Source organism: Dreissena polymorpha, chromosome 3 (genome assembly GCF_020536995.1).
Source record: "Dreissena polymorpha isolate Duluth1 chromosome 3, UMN_Dpol_1.0, whole genome shotgun sequence".
Taxonomy (NCBI): Eukaryota; Metazoa; Mollusca; class Bivalvia; order Myida; family Dreissenidae; genus Dreissena; species Dreissena polymorpha.
Genome location: NC_068357.1, coordinates 104,549,233 through 104,576,835, shown reverse-complemented (window position 1 = coordinate 104,576,835; position 27,603 = coordinate 104,549,233). Strand labels below are relative to the sequence as shown.

The 27,603-nt window shown below is 38.7% G+C and overlaps 1 protein-coding gene across 9 annotated transcripts in view; it reads right to left on the bottom strand.

The window, feature by feature from the left end:
- The window catches only part of LOC127870809 (spectrin beta chain-like), a 238,232-nt gene that overhangs the window by 65,000 nt on the left and 145,629 nt on the right, over positions 1-27,603 (bottom strand). For all 9 annotated transcript variants that reach the window (XM_052413328.1, XM_052413321.1, XM_052413325.1 and 6 more), the window contains 6 exons: positions 23,489-23,680; positions 19,740-19,826; positions 11,622-11,740; positions 11,203-11,431; positions 9,978-10,160; positions 2,597-2,965 (listed from right to left, as the gene is read on the bottom strand). In XM_052413328.1, coding sequence (XP_052269288.1) covers positions 2,597-2,965; positions 9,978-10,160; positions 11,203-11,431; positions 11,622-11,740; positions 19,740-19,826; positions 23,489-23,680 — 1,179 coding nt within the window. The remainder of the gene's footprint in view (positions 1-2,596; positions 2,966-9,977; positions 10,161-11,202; positions 11,432-11,621; positions 11,741-19,739; positions 19,827-23,488; positions 23,681-27,603) is intronic.

Sequence of the window (27,603 nt, the reverse complement as noted above, 5' to 3'; positions counted from 1 at the left end):
TAGATAAAAATTATTTTTATTTAACGATTACATTACAACATATTATATATAATATGTTATAGAATATAAGTTAAAGAACAATTAAAATAAGCCTTTTTCCAAGAAAACAAGTTGAAGGTGGCTAAATTAAGTTCCTTTTAAGTATTGAAAACAATTAAATTCCAGAAACAGTACCAGGAGAATTTTGTTTGTTCTTATCCACCTTTTTCACTACAGAATACTAACTATAAACATCAAAACAAATGTTTAAAACTCTCTGTAAAACAAATGAAAGCTTGTCCCAAGTCATTCAAATTGCATCAAGTATAAGGTTAACAAATATTATAGCATTCATATAAGTTTTGATTTTTTATTTTATTTTCCAAGAAAACTGTGTATAACGAGCAGTTGTTAACCTCCAAATTTAAAATTAACAAGATGTGTTTGTGAAACACCATGTCCCCCCATATACTGGGGAAAAGATCTCATTTTAAATTCTGCGCTATTAAGTTTTTATTCAGCAATCAATATAACCCAGCCTTCCCATGCGGACAACCTGACGTTTTACAAGCTGCATACAATAGCTTTTTATCAGGACTAAGAATTTTCACAAAAAAACATATGCTCTGTTACCCCCACACGCGTCATTGACACAGAATATTTTGCATGCTGTCTTCACATAACACAAGATGTGTTTGTGAAACACTATGTCCCCATATATGACGTTTGACCTTGAAGGATGACCTTGACCCTTCACCACTCAAAATGTGCAGCTCCATAAGATACACATGCATGTCAAATATAAAATTGCTAGCTTCAATATTGCAGAAGTGACATTACATGAGCAATTTTGACCCATATATTTGACCTTGAAGGATGACCTCGACCTTTCACCACTCAAAATGTGCAGCTCCATGAGATACACATGCATGCCAAATATCAAGTTGATATCTTCAATATTGCAAAAGTATTCATAAAATAAGCAATTTGGGCCACATATATTTAACCTCTGACCTTGAAGGATGACCTTGACCTTCACCACTCAAAATGTGCAGCTCCATGAGATACACATGCATGCCAAATATCAAGTAGCTATCTTCAATATTGCAAAAGTATTCATAAAATAAGCGATTTGGGCCACATATATTTGACCTCTGACCTTGACCTTGACCTTTCACCACTCAACATGTGCAGCTCTATAAGACTCAAATGCATGCCAAATATCAAGTAGCTATCTTCAATATTGCAAAAGTATACAATAAAATTAGCGATTTTGACATATATATTTGACCTTTGACCTTGAAGGATGACCTTGACCTTTTACCACTCAAAATGTGCAGCTTCATGAGATACACATGCATGCCAAATATGAAGTTGCTATCTTCAATATAGCAAAAGTTATTGCAAAATGTTAAAGTTGGCGCAAACCAACAGACCAACCAACCAACAGACCAACAGACAGGGCAAAAACAATATGTCCCCCACTACTATAGTGGGGGACATAAAAAGTTGGTGCACGTTATATATTGATGCGCTATCCTGGCTGCACAAATTCATAGTGTAATCATAAATAATCTTAATAGCCACCTTTTTTTTAATTCTATAATAGTACACCCTATTGCCTTACAGGCTGAAATGGCTTTTGCAAAACAACTTATAGTGGGTAACAGTAGGTATGAATGAGGTAGCAACAGTTTAGACAAACATTTAGATATTTCAATAAAATATGAAAAAATGTCTATAATTGTGTTTGTACACGTCTCTTACACTCCTTCATTGACAGCTTTTATCCAGGCTGTTGTGTGAATGTAGGTAATATTTAGGTATTGTTTTGTTGTAAAGGTAAGTGTTAACAGGGTCTTTTTGCACTTAGTAATTGGCAGCTTTCATTAAGCAATTTGTTCCATGACTGTTTGAGACATCAACCAAAACATCCCAGTGTGGACAACAGTCACTTTTCAGTGCCCCAATATTCTCCAGAGCTTGTCTTAACAACAGCACCGCATAACGGGTGCCACGCCTGGCTGCGGGTGCAGTTTTGAATAGATGAAAAAGCTTGTTAGATTTTATTTTTTTTTAAGAGGCCACAGTGACCTTGACCTTTGACCTACTGACCAAAAATGGGTGTGGCATGTAGAACTCATCAAGGTGCAGCTACATATGAAGTTTCAAAGTTGTAGGTTGAAGCACTTTCATTTTAGAGCCAATGTTCAAAACCTTGACAAAATGTTAAGGTTTTAGCATGATGCGAACGGCGGACACGACGACGGACACGACACGGCGAGCTGGCTATGACAATACCTCGGGTCTCAGAAAACAGCCGAGCTAAAATTGTAAAAAATATATTAATATGCAACATTTTCACCATCATAAAAATTCTTTCTTTTTTAAATACAAAATAAAGCTTTCCAATGACACATTTTAATTGATCACGCAAAAGTAAAATGTCAACCAATTTTCTAGATTTTAAGTATTTTGTTTTCCATTTTAGCATTAAAAAACTGGGAGCACGTTATACAATGTTGCATGTCATACACGACTTCTTGTGCATAAGTAAAGTTGACCAATGTATCAAAGCCAAGACTACTGCATGACAGCTGTACAGACTGCAGCTCACCCCAAGGTCCTCATTGGTGAGGAAGGCCTCCTTGCTGGCCAGCCAGGCATCTGCCAGCTCGGCCTTGTCCTGGAACACACACAGGTCATAGCACTGGCCCAGCAGGTGCTGCCTCTTGTCCCAGGCCGTCCCCAGCCCTGTACGGGTCTGGGCCAGCTCCTGTATCATGCCTTTGATCTCCTCGCTGGCATAGTGATCGGTCTTGATCAACTGGTTGCCATGGTTAGTGACCGAGGAGAAGTGCGGGTTTCTCCCGTCTATCTCAGCTTTCCGCTCAGCATGCAGCTGCAGCTGAGTCTGGGCTTCTGCCACCTCCTTCCCAAGTTCTCCAGACTTCATTTTCGAAACCATGTCATCTGACCATGATATCTGAAAATAACAACACACGTGTTTAGGTGGTTAGACATACAAGCATTATTTTATCATGTGCTTTACTTTGCTTTCCGATTATTACAACATCATGAATATTTGTATCTTACACAGCTTGATAGTATTATACTAACAATTCTGAGTGTATTGTATTGGCTTTGTATTCTTTGACTAAGTGATGTCATGACATTATATGGTTGAAATGATGTTGTTAACATGAAGTAATGTCATCCCAGTCTAAAACAAATTTTTTAAATAAAATTCATTTTAATTATTAAATACTTACCTGCTATCTCAAGCTTCTCCTTTCCAAGGGGAATTAACTCATCCGGAATTTTAACTGGGAATCCGCCACCTCAATACCGTAATACAGGCCAGGTTAAACATAGTGCAATGCAACCTAGCAAAAAATCGGTAACCAACCCTCAATATTCTTTCAATATATATATACAAAAATATTAATCGAATAGCGGGGTGGGAGGTAGGACTTACCGATAGCAGGTAAGTATTTAATAATTAAAATGAATTTCATTTAAAAAATTTGTTTTAATGTCATAAATACTGACCTGCTATCTCATGCTGATTTTGCAGCTGCGGTGGGAAGGTTCGTATATATTTTCCCAACACAGTAGAACCCATAAACAGGGTTATCAGCTAATGACAGCAAAACCCTAAACAAGGGTTATCAAGTAATCTTCGTTAAAACGGTATTAATTATGACTTCTCAGACAAAGAAATATGTCTATGTAGTAAAGAAGACACTACCGTTAGTGAAACCACAACAAGCCCAAACATATACAAATTGTATTGTTGGCACATCATAAAACGAAGATAAAAAGATGACAAAGGTGGTCGGATTCCTCCAGAAAACAGCTTAGAGCACGTCAAAAAGTGGGGTGTGATTAATATATGCCCACAAAACAGACAGAGCTCTTCATTCATGCGGTCAGATCCTAAAAAGGAATGAATCCTTAGATAGAGATAAGAGTAACTTTCCTTAGTCGAGGTCTAACCCCGAGAAATAGAAGCCGCAGACACATCTGCCCCCCCTTTTTTAGGGAAATGAAGAGTGTCTTTTGAGAACCTCGAATGGACTTCCGATTAACACTGCTGGGATAGAACTTCAAAGCCCCGATTGCCCATAGAAGTTTATCCTCATCTTCATGACTACCAGTTTAAGAAAAACTTGGAAACTTGAAGTTTTTTTAGAAGCCATATAGAGGACTTGATATTAAGCAAGGAATCCTGGCTGACACAACAAAGTGAAGACGACATTAGATCCAACTGGAAATGGTCGTATTCAACAGAAAAAGCATTAATTTCACTTCTCCGTATGGTGAAAGCCATAATGAGAAGGAAAAACCGTCTTAAAATTATAATGGAACTGTTAATAAGCCTGATGAAAAAGGTTCATAGGAAGCTTATTAAGCATCCCAATACATGTAACACAAGCCAAAACCGCTTAAGAAGGTAAAGGAACGAAAAACAGTGTTGACATTCCATAGCTTGGATCAGTTCCAAAATAGGGAAGACATCACAGAGTTGTGATGACTTACACAAAACTAGGTATAAGAAAGCATAATCTCTATCCTTTGATGAAGAAAAGAACACATTTCTTATCATCAAGAAAAAGATGAGAAAAACCTCTATGTATCTAGCAGAGTGATTAAGGTAATAACTATGCTCTCTAATACCCAGTCAAAAAAGAATTTCCATAGAACCTTTATACAGTTCTGATGGAATTATCCTTGCACAAGTAACAAGGATTGAAACTCTAACAGAAAAACGTTCTTCTGTAGAGATAACTAAATAATGGCCAGACATGTAGTGGCACATGTTTGGATCAGTAAAAATATGTCTCTCTGAGATATGATATTTGACCTGTGAAGAAGTTTCCTGAAAATAATTGTACAGGAGACTTAAAAGGTCGTAGAACCATAATCCCATGGTTCATTAAGTATATTGCATGAAATTATGGCAAAAACTCAGTTATTCCAAAAACTCACCAAGAAGGCAAGATATTCCAGTTTATGTCAAGTGGACGAATGTATAACAATCGCACACCCTGCTGTATCGATTTCTGTGAACTGCATTATTGACGTTGTTCAGCATACCGGTATATCTGCGATCTACGATCGCATAACGCTCATTACTAGCATTAGATGATAAACAACGTTTTTGGATATACTATGCATCAATTTTTGTACGCCATTGCAAAATCACTGCCGCGCATGCGCAATCATTTATTTGAACCCAACGGAAAAATAATTTGACAGAAACAACTGCAAGACAAAACGTCCAACAGGGCATTAAGACGAGCTGGTATGTGTAAGACGATAGAGAAAATTTGTTGTACTTGCAAAGAACGAATAAGTTCCTGATTTCCAGATACAAGGAGTGATAATATGATCACCTCCGTGTCTGTAAGTAAACCACGACCGATCTGTGATATTTGAAACCATCACTAAGGAATCATAAAAATGTGTTGTAAATGAAAAACAGCTAAAAAGAATTTTCGCTTTCAAGATGTAGATGTGCAGGTGATATTCATTAGGATACCACATAATTGAGAAAATCAAGATTCGTTGTTCTATGTGATCGTCCCTAACCTTCTCTGCTCACATCTGTATAAGATGTAAGGAAGGTTGTGGTAGAATAAACTATATTCTTGCCAAGATAATCTAAACACCACTGAATAGTGGTAAATAATGACAAAAAGATGGAAATCTGTGTCATTGAATTATCCCGAGATTAAAACAATTTACTTAAAAATAAAGCTGAAACGAACGTAAGAAAAAACGTCACAGCAGAAAGACCGGTGACCGGACCGGTAAATACCGACTGGTGGCTGGAACCATTAGTCAAGGATGGGTGGGGAAAGAAAACACGGCAAGCCGAACTTTCCCAATCCCAACACACTTGAACATTGGTAGAATAGGACAGTGTTTAAAACTTATAAGTTTATGACCTATTTACAGTATATAGCCTCTTGTTGAACCAATAAAAGGCGCCTTTAAAAGCCTGAAGAATACAGGTCGTGAAGTCGATTTGCGAAGTACGGAAATATGATTGACAGTGGTACCTCCGGGATCGGAGGTGTGATGGCAGAAAAAGGTGAAAACCCTAGGAGTAACCTTAAGGGGGTCCACCTTTGCCGGTAGAATGTTTGGAAGTCTTCAATTCTGACTTGAATAATCCATTTACTTCAAGACTCCTAACCGGGACGAATTCCGAAAGGAATACGACCAGTTATAGGAAGACGGCCTGTTATGGCCAGAAGTGTAATAGAAGAAGAACTTTAAGATGAGGTCCCTCCAGATCCTAGCATCTAAGATCTGAGTTCAATAGCTCCCAAGCCATCTACAAGACTGTAGCCGCCATGCGCAATCCTATGTATCAGAACTCTTGTTGATTCCAGTAGCTTGAAAATATGCACTGTCGTAGGAGCAATAGAAAAGCATTAGTCGATACGAAATGTCGTCTTGCTAATCCTGCTAGTGTCACTTATGTGTCCCAACTGTTCCGTGACACTGACTGCAAAGTCTGTGGCCGACAGGTAAAGGCGGTTAAAACATTTCATCCTTTGGGTCTCGAACATAAATTAATAGAGGTCAAATAGTAATGTTCCACCTCAATGCTAGACTCCGAGCCCGCTTCAGCCGATCTATCTGCAACACCAGTAGTCTGCATGTAGCCGGTTGAGATAGAAGTAGAAATAACAGATATAGGTATTTCATAATCTTCTAGTATTAGTAGGTCATAACCAGCACCAGAATGGATAGCTGGTCAGGAAAATCAACCATACACCAAGTCAGCGGAGATGATTTGGTAACCAACCGTCGCCAGTAGAACATCAGTATTGAAAAACACAAAATGTCATGTAGATTGTTGAATCCATAAAATATAGTATTCAATACAATCATAGCCAGGGGTATACAACTAGGTAATGTTGACGATACCCGTGATACTAAAAAATTGACCGATGAAAACACAGTGGAATACCGGTGATTGGTAACTGGTGACCGAACCGGACCGGTCAATGACCGGTAACTGTAGCCAGGTGAGTGAACAGACAAGTCATAATATGACCGGTGACGTTACCAGTTAAAGACCCAAAAATGGTGGAATCCTTATGGTCTGATATCTATGTCAAGCATTGCTCGGAAAAGAAGATCGTGCCAAAAATCCAATCCGATGGCGATGAGACATCACTAAAGCAGACGATGAAGATTCATTTGATGACGAAGAAGAGGAGGAAGAATAGTCTTCTGATGATGAACGACTACTTATTCTGACCGGTGACCAGTGATATGACCGATGAATGGTGACCGATGTCCGGTGATCGGACCGGACCGGTATAATATAACTGCGTCAGAATGGAAATATCTGGTGCAGAAGAATGACCATCCACGAAGTCCTCTGATAATGTTTACCGGAAAACAACGGTAGATTATCAGTATTAATAGGCATAAAGTGTCCTTGTAGTCGTAGTGGAGAAATAAACACTTAATCCCGAAGCCTGAAAGTTAAACGAACTAGTGTTCGTATGCAAATATGGCTCGGTGACTGCAACATGTGTGGATGCCATAAGAAAAACCATCACACGTGGAATGGAGACATGAAATTCCTAAAGGAATAAAATGGAGAATGTCGATATGACCAGTAGGTTCATTAACGCCTTCGTGAGAAGTGGCGACATCCCATATAACTGCGATGCCGAAATATTGTTCGGCTACGCTGGAAATATTGTCTCTTACAATATTGTCTCCATGAGCGTTGACGTGATCGCTTACGAGTGTATCAACATCGAGAACTGCTCAATGAAGAAGAGGTATGTTCGATAACTATCCTGTTGTGCTCAATGAAGTCCGATGATGTCTACTTGAAGGTTGACGACGTCCTCAATTCCTGCAATGTCGAGATCTGGTTCGGCTGCGATGTCGAGATGTGGATCGGCTGCGATGAGACCGAGATCTTCTAGAATACCGTCTCCGTGAGTGACAACGTGATCGCCTACGAGAGCCGCGACGATGAGAACTGCTCGACGAAGAAGAGCGTGTCCGATGTCTACTCCTTGATGAAGACGATGCATTCGACGACGAACAGGAGGAAGAATAATAATCCAATGATGAAGACCGAGTTCTTCTTCTTGACCGGTTACTGGTGCTTTCGGTGACAGGCCTAACTGATGACTGTTGACCGGTGACCGGACCGGTTATCAATGACCGGACCGGTGATCAATGACCGGACCTGATCGGTGACCCGTAACATGACCGGACCGGCTGTTGACCGGTGATCAATGACCGGACCGGCTGTTGACCGGTGATCAATGACCGGACAGGTTATACAACCGGACCGGTGACCGGCCGGTCATATCATGACCGGACCGGCCGGTCATATCATGACCGGACCGGTGAACGGACCGGCCGGTCAGACGTCGATCAATGCAGAGCCGAAGGTCCGTGATCAACGTCCCCAGTGACGTACCGGTCATATCATGACCAGTGTTGTCACCGGATAATGACCGTATGGTGGATGCCAAATGGTCCGGCATTGGTCGATTTCCTTGACCAATGCCATCGGGCAAAGACCGGCTGACGGGTGTCGCCATATGGTCTGATGTTGACCGACTTTCTAAGAGACTTAGCATAGTACGGTCGCCATCGTGCCCGATACCCGGTGACTGATGCTGCAACTTGTCATCCATAGTCTGCGAAGTCACTGGGTATTTATCCACTCTTGTTTCTGCAACCATCATGTAGTCGAATATATGAAAAACACGAGCAAAACATATTCAACCATAAACTGGTCACAGACCAGATTATCATACGGCACATAAAATCATTATTTGACCATAATGAAAATTATAATAATACTGCCGTAGATCATAAATTAAACAAAAGTTTAATTCAAAACAGATGAAAAATAAAATGACGATCAATTAGATTGTCATACGTTAAAATCATTATTGCACACAATGGCAAATGATAAACAATCTGTCAATAGAAGAACACGCTTTGCACGATCTCGTAACACATTAGAAGAACATGCTTTGCACGTTCTAGCAATGTATTAGAAGAGCACGTTTTGCACGTGGTCGTTCGCGCCTGAAAACACCCAGCATGGTAGAAATAAACAATTGTTCGATAAAAACAAGCATGGCTTACCTTTTACAAATGAAACAAAATCCATTAAATCCACACAAATTAATCCGAATGAGAAATAAAAAGATAAATAACACAATTTATCTATTCAAAACCCCAATCAACCAAGTGAAATAAATCGAAAAACAATTTTAAATTCAGAGCCGTAAAAGACACGTATACACCTGGTCGATCCGGAAAGAATATTGAGGGTTGGTTACCGATTTTTGGCTAGGTTGCGTTGCACGATGTTTAACCTGGCCTGTGTTACGGTATAGAGGTGGCAGATTCCCAGTTAAAATTCCAGATGAGTTAATTCCCCTTGAAAAGGAGAAAGATTAAGAGATAGCAGGTCAGTATTTATGACATTAAAACTCAGGATTTATCAACCCTTGTTTTGGTAAAAACAGACTTTATGTCATTTAAGGAGATGACACAATAAGGCTATGATGTTTCTCAAATTGCCCTGACGAACTCACCTCAGTTAAATGCATCAATTGTTGAAGACTTTAACAAGTGAACTAGTTAACATAAGATTTGAACTTGGCCTAGATACTGTCAATATACAAATTCTGATAAAATTACATCAATTATACGTAATAAATGTGGCCTCTAGAACGAACATTTAAAACCCACATTACATCACTTTGCACTCAAATGAGCCAAAAATCTGAGTCTTCATTCCATAGAATATTTTCCTAATCTTTTCAAAGATGTTTGTAAGAAAGCTTGCCAGAAGCTCTTCAATGAAAATGACAACTAATGTTATAATAAATATATCTTCTTCAAACTAGTAAATAAAACATGTGATACCAAGTAATGCTTTCTAATATATAAGATAGATTTCCTGAGGTAACAGTGACTCCTACCAGTTCCTGTGCGTCGGCCAGGAACTTCTGTAGCTGGTATGACTCTGCTAGCTTGGCCTTTCTCTGGTCTGCCAGCTCCTCTAACTTCTCCCAGTTGTTCTCAGCTTCATTTTGCTTGAATGTGATGTCCCCAATCCGGTCTGGGTACTTCTGACACAGCTTGCTGGACAACAGCTCCAGTTTCTGTAAAAAAAATCAGGTCAACGGGTATTGTGATAAGTTCAAGATTTATATCAATCTACTATTATATTCCAATAAATAAACTGTAATAAAACATCAAAGTCTTAATAAATAATAATATCTAGCATAATACACTTTGAAGAGCCAACCATTTTGATTGAATTCACCATCTAGTAAATGTATTTACTCTAAAATGTCAAGATTCCAGAAGAGAGTATAAAACAGTTGAACTTAAGGAAAGATTGTTTCCAACTGTTGAAATAGGCAAAACAGACAAATAACAATTTACTTAAGTCAAAATCGACATGACTCCACTGCTGGAATGGCATGTTCTAAAACAAGGTCAAAATGTTGGTTAACATGGGAAGACAGGAACTAGGATGCCAGTCATAAAAACAGTCTAACAAACCAACATATGCTATCCAATAAATCCAGCATTTGCAGAATGGAGGCATGTAAAAGATCTTTGCCATTTACAAGATAAACGTCTTTTCACAACAATGCTTTCTAAATGAATCTCCCATTTCATTACCTCTAGCTGGTTCTCCAGTGCAGTCATGTCCGGCTCTATTACCTCCTGTTTCCTTACCTCTAGCTGGTTCTGCAGTGCAGTCATGTCCCGCTCTATTGCTTCCTGTTTCCTTACCTCTAGCTGGTTCTGCAGTGCAGTCATGTCCCGCTCTATTGCCTCTTGTTTCCTTACCTCTAGCTGGTTCTGCAGTGCAGTCATGTCCCGCTCTATTGCCTCTTGTTTCCTTACCTCTAGCTGGTTCTGCAGTGCAGTCATGTCCCGCTCTATTGCCTCCTGTTTCCTTACCTCTAGCTGGTCCTGCAGTGCAGTCATGTCCCGCTCTATTACCTCCTGTTTCCTTACCTCTAGCTGGTTCTGCAGTGCAGTCATGTCCTGCTCTATTGCCTCTTGTTTCCTTACCTCAAGCTGGTTCTGCAGTGCAGTCATGTCCCGCTCTATTGCCTCTTGTTTCCTTACCTCTAGCTGGTTCTGCAGTGCAGTCATGTCCCGCTCTATTGCCTCTTGTTTCCTTACCTCTAGCTGGTTCTGCAGTGCAGTCATGTCCCGCTCTATTGCCTCTTGTTTCCTCTGTAGAGTCTCCACTGCCTCCAGGTCCCTGCCAAGGTCTTCTGTAGACAGTAGCACCATCTTCTCGTTGATTCGGTCTTCAATGTCGTCAGCGTCACGGTTGAATGAATGCACCTCCAGGGCTGCCGCCAGATCCTTCTTGTATGTGTCTAGGGCCCCTTGCAGGTCTTGCCAACTGGAAGAAAAAATCTCTTAATTTCATCATTCACTTGTTAACTTTGACTGCTTTATATTGGTTTCTTCTAAGAAATATTTACAACCTTTCTCGACTGAAAACTCAATATCATTATCAATTCTAACATTCACTTGTTTAAACTGATCACTTTACTGGGTTAAATGAGCCCTTGGGTGTGGCTCAGACTTACGCCTTGTTCATAGTGTGCCTGCGCTCCTCCACAGCGCTGGTGTCCGTGCGGCCTTGCTGGATCAGCTTGTCAGCCAGCTTGTTAATCTCACCAATCCTTCGCTCATCCACTGTGATACCCTGCAACATATACAAAACAGATATGAAACCATGAGACATTTCAAGAGTAGTTATTGATATATTCTTGAATCAGGAATGATTTAGTTTAACAATTACAAGGGTTAATTTTGCAAAGAAGTTGATAAATTCTGATGACTTCAGAGTAAATTGTGTATGATTTTCCATGAATATTGCAGGGTGTAAATGACCGAAATCAACATAAGCTCTGAATTTTTAGTAGGATAAAATATAGTGGAATCCTAAAAGTTTGTCAAGTTAGATACGGTATGTAAAGCTAGTCATTCACTGAATGTTTGTCTTGTTAGATATGTAAAGCTAGTCATTCACTGAATGTTTGACTTGTTAGATATGTAAAGGTAGTAATTCACTGAACGTTTGTCTTGTTAGATATGTAAAGCTAGTCATTCACTGAATGTTTGACTTGTTAGATATGTAGAGGTAGTCATTCACTGAATGTTTGTCATGTTAGATATGTAAAGCTAGTCATTCACTGAATGTTTGTCTTGTTAGATATGTAAAGGTAGTAATTCACTGAACGTTTGTCATGTTAGATATGTAAAGCTAGTCATTCACTGAACGTTTGTCATGTTAGATATGTAAAGCTAGTCATTCACTGAACGTTTGTCATGTTAGATATGTAAAGGTAGTAATTCACTGAATGTTTGTCATGTTAGATATGTTAAGCTGGCCATTCACTGAACGTTTGTAATGTTAGATATGTACAGGTAGTAATTCACTGAACGTTTGTCATGTTAGATATGTAAAGCTAGTCATTCACTGAATGTTTGTCTTGTTAGATATGTAAAGGTAGTAATTCACTGAACGTTTGTCATGTTAGATATGTAAAGCTAGTCATTCACTGAACATTTGTCATGTTAGATATGTAAAGCTGGCCATTCACTGAACGTTTGTAATGTTAGATGTGTAAAGCTGGCCATTTACTGAACATTTGTCATGTTAGATTATTATGTAAAGCTAGTCATTCACTGAACGTTTGTCATGTTAGATATGTACAAGTAGTAATTCACTGAACGTTTGTAATGTTAGATATGTACAGGTAGTAATTCACTGAACGTTTGTCATGTTAGATATGTAAAGACCCTTGAGGTGTTGCCATTTTTTTAACAAGGGCAAAATTTGAATAAAAATGTGGAGGAGTATAAGATGTAAAATCCTAAAGATAAATAAAGTGAAATGATCAGGTTTGAATTGAAAACATAGAACACTACAATAAACAAGAGGGCCTGAAAGGCCCAAAGTCGCTCATCTGAGATACAAAGAAATAGACCTGATCTGTGCAGCCCAAGGTATCATAAGCAGAAATGTTCTGACCAAGTTTCATAGAGTGAACTATAAATGTAACGATTAATAGAGTGCTAACAATGTTTTAGTATAGCAATATAAGGATAAATTCTCCGCCCCCTGGCAGTCATGTTTTTCCACAGATTGGAACCATTTTTGAACTCATCTGAGATAATATTAAAACAAATGTTCAAACCAAAGTTCATGAAGATTGGACAATAAATGTGACTTAGGGTGTCAACAAGCTTTTACTAAAGCCATATAAGGAAAAATGCCCGGTCCCCTGGTGGCCATGTTTTTCAACCAACCAGAACCATTTTTGTACTTGAATATGATATCATTGGGAAAAATTATCTGACCAAGTTTCATGATGATTGACAATAAATGTGGGGTGGGGATTCTTGGGTGCGATGGTTGGACGGTATTTCAAACATAAAATAATAAAAATAAATATTTGTGTTTTTTAACCGTTTCAAAAAAAAAAAAAATTGGGGGGGGGGGGGTGAGGTGGGAGGGTATAGTGTGAGGGTGTGGTGGTAATTTGTGAGATGATCTTAAAAAAAAAAAAAAAAAAAAAAAAAAATTAGGGGGGGGGGGGTTCGGGTGGGGGGAGGGGGGGATTCTTGGGTGCGATGGTTGGATGGTATTTCAAACATAAAATAATCAAAATAAATAGTTTTGTTTTTTAACCGTTTAAAAAAAAAATTGGGGAGGGGGTGGGGTGGTATAGTGTGAGGGTGTGGTGGTCATTTGTGAGTTGATCTTAAAAAAAATAAAAAATACAGAAATATTATAAAATCGGGGGGGTTCGGGGGGGGCACGGGTGATGGTTTGGGTGGAGTCTATTGTGGTATGTCAGGTAAGAGTAGTTTTGTCAAAGTATCAATCAAATCTAATCATAAATAAAGAAGTTATGGCAATTTTAGCGAAATTTAATAATTTGACCTTGAGAGTCAAGGTCATTCAAAGGTCAAGGTAAAATTCAACTTGCCAGGTACAGTAACCTCATGATAGCATGAAAGTATTTGAAGTTTGAAAGCAATAGCCTTGATACTTAAGAAGTAAAGTGGATTGAAACAAAAAATTTAACCATATATTCAAAGTTACTAAGTCAAAAAAGGGCCATAATTCCGTAAAAATGACATCCAGAGTTATGCAACTTGTCCTTTTACTGTACCCTTATGATAGTTTGCGAGTGTTCCAAGTATGAAAGCAATATCTATGATACTTTAGGGGTAAAGTGGACCAAAACACAAAACTTAACCAAACTTTCAATTTTCTAAGTATAAAGGGCCCATAATTCCGTCCAAATGCCAGTCACAGTTACATAACTTTGCCTGCACAGTCCCCTTACGATAGTTAGTAAGTGTTGCAAGTATGAAAGCAATAGCTTTGATACTTAAGGAATAAAATAGACCTAAACACAAAACTTAACCAAAATTTTCAATTTTCTAAGTATAAAAAGGGCACATAATTCTGTCAAAATGCACGCCAGAGTTATCTAACTTTGCGTGCCCAGTCCCCTCATGATAGTAAGTAAGTGTACCAAGTTTGAATGCAATAGCATTGATACTTTCTGAAAAAAGTGGACCTAAATGCAAAACTTAACCAAAATTTTCAATTTTCTAAGTATAAAAAGGGCACATAATTCAGTCAAAATGCACGCCAGAGTTATCTAACTTTGCCTGCCCAGTCCCCTCATGATAGTAAGTAAGTGTACCAAGTTTGAATGCAATAGCATTGATACTTTCTGAGAAAAGTGGACCTAAACGCAAAACTTAACCGGACGCCGACGCAGAAGCCGACGCCAAGGTGATGACAATAGCTCATAATTTTTTTTCAAAAAATAGATGAGCTAACAATATGAGTAAAAATGTCCCGCCCCCTGGTGGCCATGTTTTTCACCCAACCAGAGCAATTTTTGAACTCCTTCAAGAAATCATTTGGACAAATCTTCTGACCAAGTTTCATGTTGATTGGACTATAAATGAGTTAACAAGGTTTTACTATAGCCATATTAGGAAAAATGCCCTGCCCCCTAGGGACCATGTTTTTCAACAGACCACATCCATTTTCGAACTCATTCAAGATATCATTACAAAAAATATTCTAACAAAGTTTCATGATGAATGGACTATTAATGTGACTAAGAGTGTTAACAAGTTTTCAATATATAGCCATATTAGGAAAAATGCCCCGCCCCTGGTGGCCATGTTTTGAACCAACCTAAGCCATTTTTGAACTCGTCCAAGATATCATTTGGTAAAATCTTCTGACCAAGTTTCATGAAGATCAGACAATAAATGTGGCCTCTAGAGTGTTAACAAGGTACATAGCCATACATTGCAATATGAGAAAAAATGCGGCGCCCCCTGGCGGCCATATTTTGCAACCAACCGGAAACATTTTCGAACTAGTCCAGGATATTTGGACAAATCTTCTAACCAAATTTCATGATGATCAGACAATAAATGTGGCCTCTAAAGCGTTAACAAGATTTTACAATAGCTTTTTAAGGAAAAATGCCCCGCTGCCATTTTCCAACTCATCCAAGTTATGATTGGCACAAATCTTCTGAACAAATTTCATGAAGATGGGACAATAAATGTGGCCTCTAGACTGTTAACAAGGCACATGTTGATGAGGCATGACGGACAAAAGGCCATCACAAAAGCTCACCATGAGTACATTGTGCCCAGGTGAGCTAAAAAGTTCAAAAGAAAAAGAAATAAAAATGCAAAAGACCTTAAGGCTACACTCACTGAAACCAAAATAAACATATTAACTGTTATAAGCTGGTTTAATGCCTCAATAATGCCATATAATGACAACTGCAATCCCAATGCCAACCGTTTTTTAATGAAACTGAACCATTTTCTAAATATGCCCATCGATCCTTAGAGGAATTGTTCCTAGCATGTCTAATTGGGAAAATAATGTGGCTTTTAGTGCATTCACAAGTTGTCACTATAGCCATGTAAGAAAAAAACACCCCATAGACAATCTTTCAATGGACAAGAACCACTTTTAAACTCAGCCAACATTTAATAAGAACAAATGTTCTGAGCAAGTGTTATGATGATAGGGTAACATATAGTACTTTTAGTCCACAAGTTTTCACTCTAGCCATAGTTAAAAAAGCTGCCTTGAGGTCATGTTTTTCACTGACCAGAACCTTTTTTGACCTTTTGATAAGATATCAATAAAACTATTGCTCGGACAAAGTGTGTCAAACTATGACTTCTTAAATGTACTTTCTGTTTCACTATACCAATATGATGTAGTACGGTGAACAACAGACAAAGGGTGTCACAAAAGCTCACCATGAGCCTGGTGAGCTTAAATATAACCAGTAATTAAGACCTGATTTAAGGCACCAAAAGCAGTCACAGACAAAAAATCTGCAACTGAATATGGAATATGTCAAGGTTTATCTGCAGGGGGATAGAGTTTAAAAACTAGTGCAGTGCTGGCCATTATAAAAGCCATGGTTTGAAACTCAGCATGAAATTTAGGAGGTCTGTGTAAACATTCAAAATTATTAAAACAAAGTCCCTGTTCACTAACCTTTAACAATTTAATGAGCAAAAACTTTTCTAAAGGACATATTCCTAAAGAAAATAAAGCAAAAAAACTCTACTTATATTTGACTAATAGTGAAGATTTGGTTATTATCAAGCGTAGTATTGATATACAAGCCATATTGAGTGATTTCTCTGCACTAAATAAACCAGTTCACTACACTTCATAACATACAAATGGCTGTCAAACATGCACACATTCTATTTAATTTTTTTACAAACAGTTAATTAACCTTAGTGAAATAATCCTCATTTTTTTCTTTGTAAGAACTAACACTATATTAGCATTTATTGAATTATTTTTTTTATTTTCAATGGAGTTGACAGTTGACCTAATATTATTTACAAGTATGGCTGCTGAAAATTGTTGATTGAAAAAAATGTGTTCATAGTATTTTAATGATGGGGAAAAGTAACCTAGCTGCACAGTAATGAAACAAGATCTATCACTGACTGTCATTAATACCCCTCCTAGGCACACAAATATTGGTAGTGGGCGTATAATTTGCAACATTTAACCAACTTATTTAGCCTACAATTATTCCCACAGTTTGCTCTGGCTGCACTTTCACTATGCAAATATAGTGAATATAGCGATACACTCGATATCACTCACCAAGACCCAGTTCACTATTTTATACCAATAGTTTCCACCAGACAACATGGGCCATAATAATAATGGGCCTTGACAATAATTATTATGTTATTGGTGTCCAAGTCCATGTACAGTGTCAACACTTGAGGGTTTTATTCAGGTTACATTGGTATAATGACTAGCAAGCTAACATAGAAACAACAATACACAAAAAGTTCTAAATAATAGAACAGTAAACACCAACAAACAATGAAAAGGACAATGGCTGAGGGACAACAATTAATCTTTGATGTTATAGAAAGTTGTATGCTTGTCATCACATTAGAACAATGTAAATACAAGACTTGTAGCACAATCTTTCTTAATATGACATTTAAAAAAGCATGTTTAAACATGGTTTGTAACATAATCTTGCTTAATATAATATAACAAGCATGTGCATACAATATTAGTAGCACAGTCTTGCCAAACAGCCCAAAAGAAACCTGTTCATACAAGATTTGTATAACAATCTTACTAGACATCTCGTTTGAAGCATGTATATAACAGTTTTGTAACATAGTCTTGCTTGCCATCCATTAGAACCATGTATATACAAGATTTGAAAGACAATCTTGCATGGCTTCCATAAGAAGCACGTTTATACAACATTTGAAAGACAATCTTGATTGGCATCTCATATGGAGAATGCTTATTCCAGATTTGTAACACCATCTTGTTTGACGTCCCATGAGAAGCATGTACAGTCGAACCTGAGAAGAGCCAAGGAAAATAACAACACTTTCCATGTAAGAACTTGGTCAGCATTTTTCTAACATTTAAAATCAAGAAAAAGAAAAAGGTCAAGAGAAATTCCAAATAAGTGATTTATGATGGAAATGCTCTTGGATTGACAAAGTGAAGGTTTTTAATAGGGATGGCTAAATTATTCGAATATTCGATTGAATGGTCAGCATTCGAATAATAAAAATGATATTCGCATTTTTTTCCAAACGTAATTTCACCAATATTTAATGACCTGCGAACCGCTGACTAAAAAGCAACCGAAATCACCTGGGAGTAACATGTTTGACGTGACGTTCTTCGTGTCAAACTGATTACGTGGTCAGTATCAGTGTTGATTGCGCAATGCAATATACACGCTCTAAGAAAGACCCCGACTGTTTTTTGCCAATGGGGTGCCAATTAACGGTTTCAATTGACTGGCGAATAATAATTAAGTTTTGTGATAACAGTATGTACAGCCATTAAAATGTGTGAATTACTCAAATCGCGCAATGCAATATACTTACTATAAGACAGGGCCCCAACCGTTGTTTGTCAATAAGGTACCAATTAAGGGCTTCAATTTACTTGCGAATAGTAATTGAGTTTTTGTGATCACAGTTTGAACAGACATTTAAATATGTGAATTACTCAAAAGTAACAGATGATATAAATTAAACAATCATCAAGGAATCATAATTCAAATCTGAAAATCCCACCAGCCCCTTCTGCAGTATGGAATACTTTATACGGTCTGTGGATAAGAAGACCGCAACGTGAAATGTGTGTAAACTTAGTTTTACATATGCGCGGTCTGCTACAAATCTGTGGAATCATTCAAAAAAATTCTATGGCACGATGTTTTTCATTCTATTTGTGCCCGATCACAGTATCGGTCATAGTATTAGTCGACAGCGATACAATCATTCGATAGCAACGTTAATAAACAGTCTCGTATTTAGCAAACGGATATAACTTACAAACCAATGGAAATTAACACATAACAAGGTCAAATCAATCCAGTCGTTTTATGCGAATATTCGAATATTCGATTGAATGAATTTGCGAACATTCGAATACCGATATTGGTATTCAATGCCATCCCTAGTTTTTAATAACTAATAGTACGAAAACCATTTGAAAAGCAACTAAATGTTCATCTTTTAATGACTGCATACATGTTTTATGGTTTTATCAATGGTAAAAAAGGAAGTCCAGATATGAAGTGGTGAAGGAAAGATGTACTCACCATGTGCTGAATTAGGCAAAAGCAATAGAAAACAGAATTAATGTTAACATCAATCTTCCCAATACCCATATACTATAGAATATTTAATATATATAGCATATAATACTTGTTAAATAAAAGGACTTGTTTCTTAACATTTTAAATATAATATTGAGTATTAAGGAATACTCTGGATAATCTATTTGGCCATAAAATATCATCATCAATCACCACACTAATTATGTGGCTAAACATGGAATCAAATCTGGGACCTTTGAATGTGTAATCAAGTACTATGCCAAATTAGCTAGCCTTTTTAAGAAACCAATTAATAATAAATCATTTTGATATATTTAAAACAAATTAAACATCAATTTAAGAATTTTGTGTAATTGGTTTATATGTATTTCCACTTTTGTCAAGGCAAATTACCTGGAGCAAGTTAAGATGGATTAGCAACTTTTAGCTGCCAACTACACAATGACCATGATTGTTAACATGACCCCTAGCATTTGTGGTCTCACTCACCGCTGACTCGTGGTCGTTGGCTTTTTTCTGCAGCTCCAGGCAGTGTTCATAGTCGCGGCCAAGGTCCCCTGCATTGATCAATGCCTCCTACAAACACAAGGCACATAAATGCTTAAAACAAATTTTTCTAGTAAAATTCATTTTAATTAGTAATTACTTACCTGATATCCTATGCTATTTACTCCGATAGGATCGTAATTTATCCGGAATTTTTCGTCCGAGGAATCCCACACTTTTCAGAAACCCGTCTAGTAGGACAGAGCGGTCACATTTAGTGCCGTGTAGCCGCACAACCAAAACGGGACAATACCCATAATCCACTCTTATTCCAATAAAAAATATGAAATATTAGACGAAGAGCGGGGTGGGAGGTGGGACTTACTGATATCAGGTAAGTAATTACTTATTAAAATGAATTTTACTAGAAAAAATTTGTTTTAATAGCTTAATTACGTTACCTGATATCATATGCTGAATTTGCAGCTGAGGCGGGAAGGTTCGCGAAAATCTCCCCATCACAGCGGAACCCATATCTCGGGTTCTCAGCTAATCTTCGTTATTACGGTATTAACTTAATTCACGGATAGGCGTAATATACCTATGCCGTAGAAGATACTACCGTTTGTGCAACCACAAGGGGGCCCAACAAATACAAGTTGTCCTGTTGGCACTCCAGAGAACGAAGATAAAAAGATGAAAAAGTAGTCTGATTCCTCCAGAAAGCAGCTTGAAGCACGTCAGAGAGTGGGGTATGATTAATATATGCCCACAAAGCCGACATTGCTCGTAATTCATGCGGTCTAATCTTAAAAAGGGATGAATCCCTTGAAGAAAGCGAAGAGTAAGCCCTTATTATAGTCGAGGCTACCCAACGGGAAATAGAAGCCGCAGACACATCGCCCCCCCCTTTTAAGGGAATGAAGAGTCTCTTACGAGAACCTCGAATAGACTTAACTCTACTAAGATAGAACTTCAAAGACCTGACAGGGCAGAGGAGTCTATCTTCATCTTCATTACCACAAGTTCTAGAAAGACTTGGGACCTTGAAGGGTTTAGAAGCCATAGAGGGGAGTTGATTTTTAGCAAGGAATCCTGGCTGACACAACAAGGTGACAGAGCCATCGGAGGAATCAAAACGAAGATGGCTTTCTTCGATAGAAAGAGCATGAATTTCACTTCTAGGTTTGGATGAAGCCATGGTAAGAAGGAAAACGGTCTTCCAGGTTAGGAACTGTAAAGAAGCCTGATTAAGGGGTTCATAGGGAGCTTTAATAAGCGATCCAAGAACACAAGCCAAATCCCATTTGGGGGTAAGAGAACGAGACACAGGACGTTTAAGTTCCATGGCTCGGATCAGTTCCGAAATGGCTGGGTCAGCACAGACTTGTGATGACTTACGAAAAGCCAAGGTATGCGAAAGCACAGATCTGTATCCTTTGATGGAGCTAAGAGAAAGTTTCTTATCATCAAAGAGATAGATTAGAAAATCTGCTATGCGTCTAGCAGAGGGATTGAGGGGATCAATTTTCCCTCGAACACACCAATCAGAGAAGAGTTTCCAGCGAGCATCATAGACTGCTCTGGTGGACTTTCTCCTTGCAGAGGCAACGAGCGTTGAAGCCCTGACAGAAAAGCGTTTCTTCTGCAGGGATTGCCTGATAACGTCCAGACGTGTAAGTGGAACATGTCTGGATCCATGTGAAGTCTGCCTCTCTGAGATAGGAGATCTGACCTGTGCGGGAGTTCCCTGGGAAATTCGCACAGGAGACCGAGAAGGTCGTTGAACCAGGATCTCCTGGGCCACCAAGGGGCTATCAGGAGGATCCGGCAAGAGCTCGCCCTGATTTTCCCTAAGACTTGGGGAATTAGAATGGGTGGGGGATAAGCGTAAGCGTCCAGTTGATCCCAATCGAACGAAAGCGCGTCTACCGCCCACGCTGCTGGTTCGTACACTGGACTCACATACAGAGGAAGTCTGTGGTTGTCTCTGGTCGCAAACAGGTCGACCAGTGGATAACCGAATGTGAGGAATATCTGATTGGCCACTTCCTGATGAAGTGTCCACTCCGATGGAAGTAACTGGTGTTTGCGAGACAAACCGTCCGCCAGGGCGTTGAGACGACCTGGTATGTGTTTGGACAAGAGAGAGACGTTTAGGCTCTTGCAAAGAACAAGTAATTTCATTGTATCCAGATACAGGGAGTGAGAGTGTGTCCCGCCCTGTTTCTGGATGTAAGCCACGACTGATGTGTTGTCTGTCGATACCATCACACAGGAGTCCCGAAGATGTGATTGGAATTAAGAAACAGCTAGAAAGACTGCTCGCATTTCGAGATTGTTTATGTGCAGGAGAGACTCCTGAGGAGACCACAATCCTGATAATGTCAGGCTGCGGGGTTCCAGGTGAGCGCCCCAACCTTCCATGCTCGCATCCGTTATGAGATGTAAAGACGGTTGCGGGGGAAGAAGCGGTACTCCTGCCAACAGGGTCTCCTCGTCTAGCCACCATTGAAGGTGGGGGACTAAGGACGGAAGGATGGGAATCTGTGTAAGCAGATTGTCTGGAGACCATTTCCATCGAGCTGAGAGATAGTGCTGAAGAGGACGTAGGAAGAGACGTCCCAACTGCACGAAGTCTGCTACAGAGCTCAGGATACCGTTGAGTGAGAGGAAATCTTGAGCTGTGATATGAGATTGGGACAGCACCCATCTGACCTTCAAAAGGAGGTCTGATATACGTTGCGGTGAGACCCTGACCCGATTGATGTGGGTCAGAAAATTCATTCCCACGAATATGAAATCCTGAGAGGGAATGAGGTCTGACTTGGCTACATTGAGAAGGAGTCCTAAAGAGAGGAGCTCCTTTCAAGAGAACTCTAGGTGTAGCAGAAGCAGTTGACGATCGAGCTGGAGTAAGAACCAATCGTCGAAATACTGAAGCAGTTGAACCCCGTGTAATCGGAGGTGTGCGCTCACTGCGGCCATGAGTTTGGTGAAAACTCGTGGATCCGTGGCCAATCCAAAGGGCATCGCCCGTTAAAAGCCTTCCGCCTATACCACTCGACCATCCACGCTCATATATATATGGAGAATGTTTTAACGCAATACAAAAACTTCTCTATTCTGTTAAACAGAAGAATCCAGCGAAACAGAAGCAACAATTAAGTTTATAACAAAATGTCGGCCTTTGTATATCGCCATCCGGATTAAGAGTGAATTATGGGTATTGTCCCGTTTTGGTTGTTCGGCTACACGGCACTAAATGTGACCGCTCTGTCCTACTAGACGGGTTTCTGAAAAGTGTGGGAGTCCTTGGACGAAAAATTCCGGATAAATTACGATCCTATCGGAGTAAATAGCATTTGATATCAGGTAACGTAATTAAGCTATTAAATTTTTTTCTAAAAAAGGACATTGTTATTGCAAGTCCAAATCTTACGTGCAGTTATTTTGATTTCAATGGTCTACTAAGACTATAAGCAGTCCTTATTGTGATCAGAACTGAGTTTCATACATGAGCCTTTCAAAATACATTCTCAATTTCTTGTTGTCAGATAATGGCATGCAAAAACTATGAATGACCTAACAAACAGAAATACCTAATGTCAAAAGATATGCATCTTATAAAAATATTTTCTCATTATTTAATGTCAACTGGACAGTAATGAAATAAATACAAACAGTATTTACTACACATTATCATAGTGCAATCACTGTCAGTATGTACATGATGCAAGCCATTTGCCTACCTTCTCTCGTATCCAGTCCTGCACTTTGTCAACCTGCTCGTTGAACTGGAGAATGTCCTTGACCTCCCCTAGGCCCTTGCCACGGTCCTCAGAGGCCTGCAGCAGCTCCCGCCACTTGGACATCAGCCGGGTCACAACCTGACGTATATCATCTGACGCCACGTGACGCTTCTGTACCAGGCTGTCACCCAGCTGCAAACACAAGGTTTTTTTATTGTAAAGGTACTGAAATTTGAGTTCCTTTTTTTAAATAATACTTTAAAACATTTTGTGAACAAAAAAGTCAATTTGATAAATACAAATTATTTATCCCTGCAAAATATTTTTAACACAAGTGATCTATTAAATCCATTCAAAATAAACAAAAATTACAAAATTGCAGGTTAAATTAAATTCGAACAAGGAAAGGAAAAAGTAGAGTGATTTCTTGAAAAAAGGGCTATGTATTAATGTTTACCCTAAAAAAATAAAAAATTAGTAAAACATACAATCAATTTGTTGAATGTTTATCCCCCACCCAATAAATTTTGTTGGTTCAAATCTTAATAAACAGTATAATCATAAAAATAATTGTTTATATAAATTGAAGATTTATATCTATACACCAATGAAATTTCATGTTGAAATCTTGTACCGTATCTGACAAAGAGCCTTGAAAAGTTACATCATACAAAAACAACAAAGGGCAATAACTCTTATTTAAGAAAGTGAAGATGTATGGTTCTAAAGCATGGCACTTCTCCTCATTTATATCAATGCACCCATGAAGTTTTATGTTTAAGTCTTGCATGGTATCTGAGATATAGCCCTTAAAAGTTGCATCATAAAACAAGAGGCCCTGAGGGCCTGAATCGCTCTACTGCTATAAACACTGTGCAAGTTTGGAAAGAATAAGATGGAAACTGTGTACTTAATCGCGCAAACAAGGAGAATTTTCTCAAATTCAAGGGGAGATTATTGTGTACTTATTTCTCCGATACTGCTCATATTCAATAGGAAATAATTGGATGAAAACTGTGGAATTAATTGCGTAAACAAGCGGGATTTCAAAATTGTCTCATATTCAAGGGGAAGTCATTCTGGACTTATTGCTTCGATATTGCTCTTTTTAAAAAAGGGTTTGAGTCCTCATTGATACAAAGACACTGTGCAAGTTTGCCAAGAATTGGATGTAAATTCTGGACTTTATCACATAAAAAAACTGAATTTTCATTTTGTTCTCAAATTCAAGGGGAGATAATTCTGGACTTATAACTCCGATATTGCTCATTTTCAATAGGGTTTGGCTCATCATTCAGATAAAGACACTGTGCAAGTTGGGAAATAATTGGATGAAAACTGTGGACTTTATTGCGTAAACAAGCCTTATTTCACAATTTTCTCAAATTCAAGGGGAGATAATTCTGAACTCTTTACTCTGATGTAACCCATTTTCAATAGGGTTTTCAATAGGGTTCGAGTCCTCATTAATATAAAGAAACTGAACAAGTTTGAAAAGAATCAGATGAAAACTGTGGACTTTATCGTGTAAACAAGAAAAGTCTAACGCACGGACGGACGGACGGACAACGGAAACCACGCCATGACATAAGCTCTTCCGGCCTTCGGCCAGTAGAGCTAAAAACACAAAGAGCAATAACTCTTATTAAAGAAAGTGCTGGGTTATGGTTCTTGTGCATAACACTTTTCCTCATTGATATCTATACACCTATGAAGTTTCATGTCGATATCTTGTATAGTTTCTCAGATATGGCCCTAAAAAGTTTTGTGACAGACAGACGGACACACTGACAGACTGACGGCCAACGCCAATTCTATAGCCCTCTGCTTTTGGCAAGGGATAACAAGGGACAATTGTCACAAAACCAGGTTTTCAATTAGTAAAAAAAAGTCTGATAAACGAATACAATTCAAAATGTGAATTGTTACTGATTGTTCCCCCCCTTGTGTCAAATTCAATCTTTTTTTAGTCGTGGCGACCTTGATTTCGACTAAATCATAAAATCCCGACAATATGTGCCAGGGCACTTGGTGACAATCATTTTGTGAAAGTTTCATTGAAATCCATTGAGAAATGAAGGAGTTTGGCTCGGAAATATTGTTCCGCCTGCCCGCCCGCCAACATTCACCAATCTAATTACCAGTTTTTTCCTTCTGAAAACCAGGTTGATAAAATATTAATCTAAAAACTTAATTCTTGACACACCAACTACATCATTAATATCTGTAAATACATACTAGTACATTGTAAGATCTATTTTTTACAGTACATGCATCAGCCCCAAAACTAAGAATCCTATTAGTTAAGAGCAAATGCATTCTTGTAGCAGTCTGTAACCTTTCTAGGATGAGTTTTCAAGAACATGCATTACAAAAAGCTTCCAGTTGGAAAAAGTTTGGTTGAATGTGATCTGTGAAACCTTGCATTCTATAACCAATACAAGCAATTGCAAGTCATATAGACTTCACTCTGAGCAATTCTAACAACTAAAAGTCTTCTAAAAATAATTACCATCTTACTGACTAGTTCATTGTATGTTATGAATAATTCAAACATTAAGGTTAATGGATAAAATTGATGTGCATTTGATTGTAAACAGTACTTATCATCAAAAGAGGTATAGAGGGGCAGTCATTGTTAAAAAAATGTTTTCAAACTAGAAGTGTGTCACAGACACTCATGATATGTTTGGATAATTATTACACAATAAAATAACTTTTTCTTCAGCATAGCTGTTTAAACCAGCTTTTCACCTGAGCTGATCTTTAAAATTTGGCCAGAACCTTAACGAAATATATAACGCGCAAAATACAAACAGTTATCAATTTGAAATTAATATGTAATTCAATTAATTAAGTTTAGGGTATAAAAGGGATACCCAAGTTCGTTTTGCAACAATGTTAACAGCGCGGTCAGCATGTCAATTTTATCTCAATTGAAAAGGCTTGAGCTATACACATGTACACCAGTTTTACAATCAACTCTCGACATCAGTACAGTTTGTGTGTGCCCCTTTATATTTAGAAGATTGTCAGCGCCAGAGCGTTTGTACTTAAAGGGGCCTTTTAACAGAATTTGGCATGTATTGAAGCTTGTCATTAAATGCTTGATTTTGATAAATTTATACTTGGACCTAAAAATCTCCAGTAGAAAAAAACAATAATACAATTTAAAAAAAGGAGAAAAAAAGTAACCCTCAACAGGGCTTAAACCACTGACCCCAGGAGTCCTGGAGTTAAAAGTCTCCCGCTTAGACCACTAGACCATCCGTGCTCATGCTATAAGCGGATGTATTTTTTACCTTGCCTTGTAGTTTCCCAAATTAAAATGACAACAACAGAACTTTCCAAATAATTCATTCGTTTCGCGTTGCAACGCTTGATCATTTTTAGGTTTTCAAATTGTCAAAAGACGCATATAATGGATATTTTCATCTTCGCCTGTGGTCCCATCTGGGACATAGGCCGCCAACCAGCTTCCTCCAGGCGTCTCGGTTCTGGGCGAGTCTCTCAAGCTGCCCCAATATTTGGCCCATCTGCTTAGCATCTGCATCCAGGTCACGGCGCCAGGTGTTTCTAGGCCGCCCTCTCTTCCTTTTCCCTTGGGGGTTCCATGTGAGGGATTGCCTTGTCGTATTGGATGCAGGCTTGTGAAGGGTGTGGCCTATCCACCTCCAACGTCTCTGAAGGATGTCTTCTTCAACTGGCTGCTGGTTTGTTCTTCTCCATAATTCTTCGTTGGAGATCTTGTCAGGCCAGCGGATCTTGAGGATCTTCCTGAGGCAGGTGTTGATGAAGACCTGTATTTTCTTTATGGTGGCGACAGTGGTTCTCCAGGTCTCTGCTCCATAGAGGAGTAGCGGCTTCACGATGGTATTGAAGAGCCTAATCTTGGTGTTGATGCCAATTACGCTGGATCCCCAGATGTTCTTCAGCTGATGGAAGGCTGCTCGTGCTTTACCGATGCAGGTTCTGACATCTGCATCCGTTCCTCCTTGGTTGTCCAGAATGCTGCAGAGATAGGTGAAGCTGTCCACCTCCTCCTGCGCCTCGCCTTGGACTGTGATGGGTGTGTTGTTGGATGTGTTGGTCCTGAACACCTTGCTCTTCCCTTT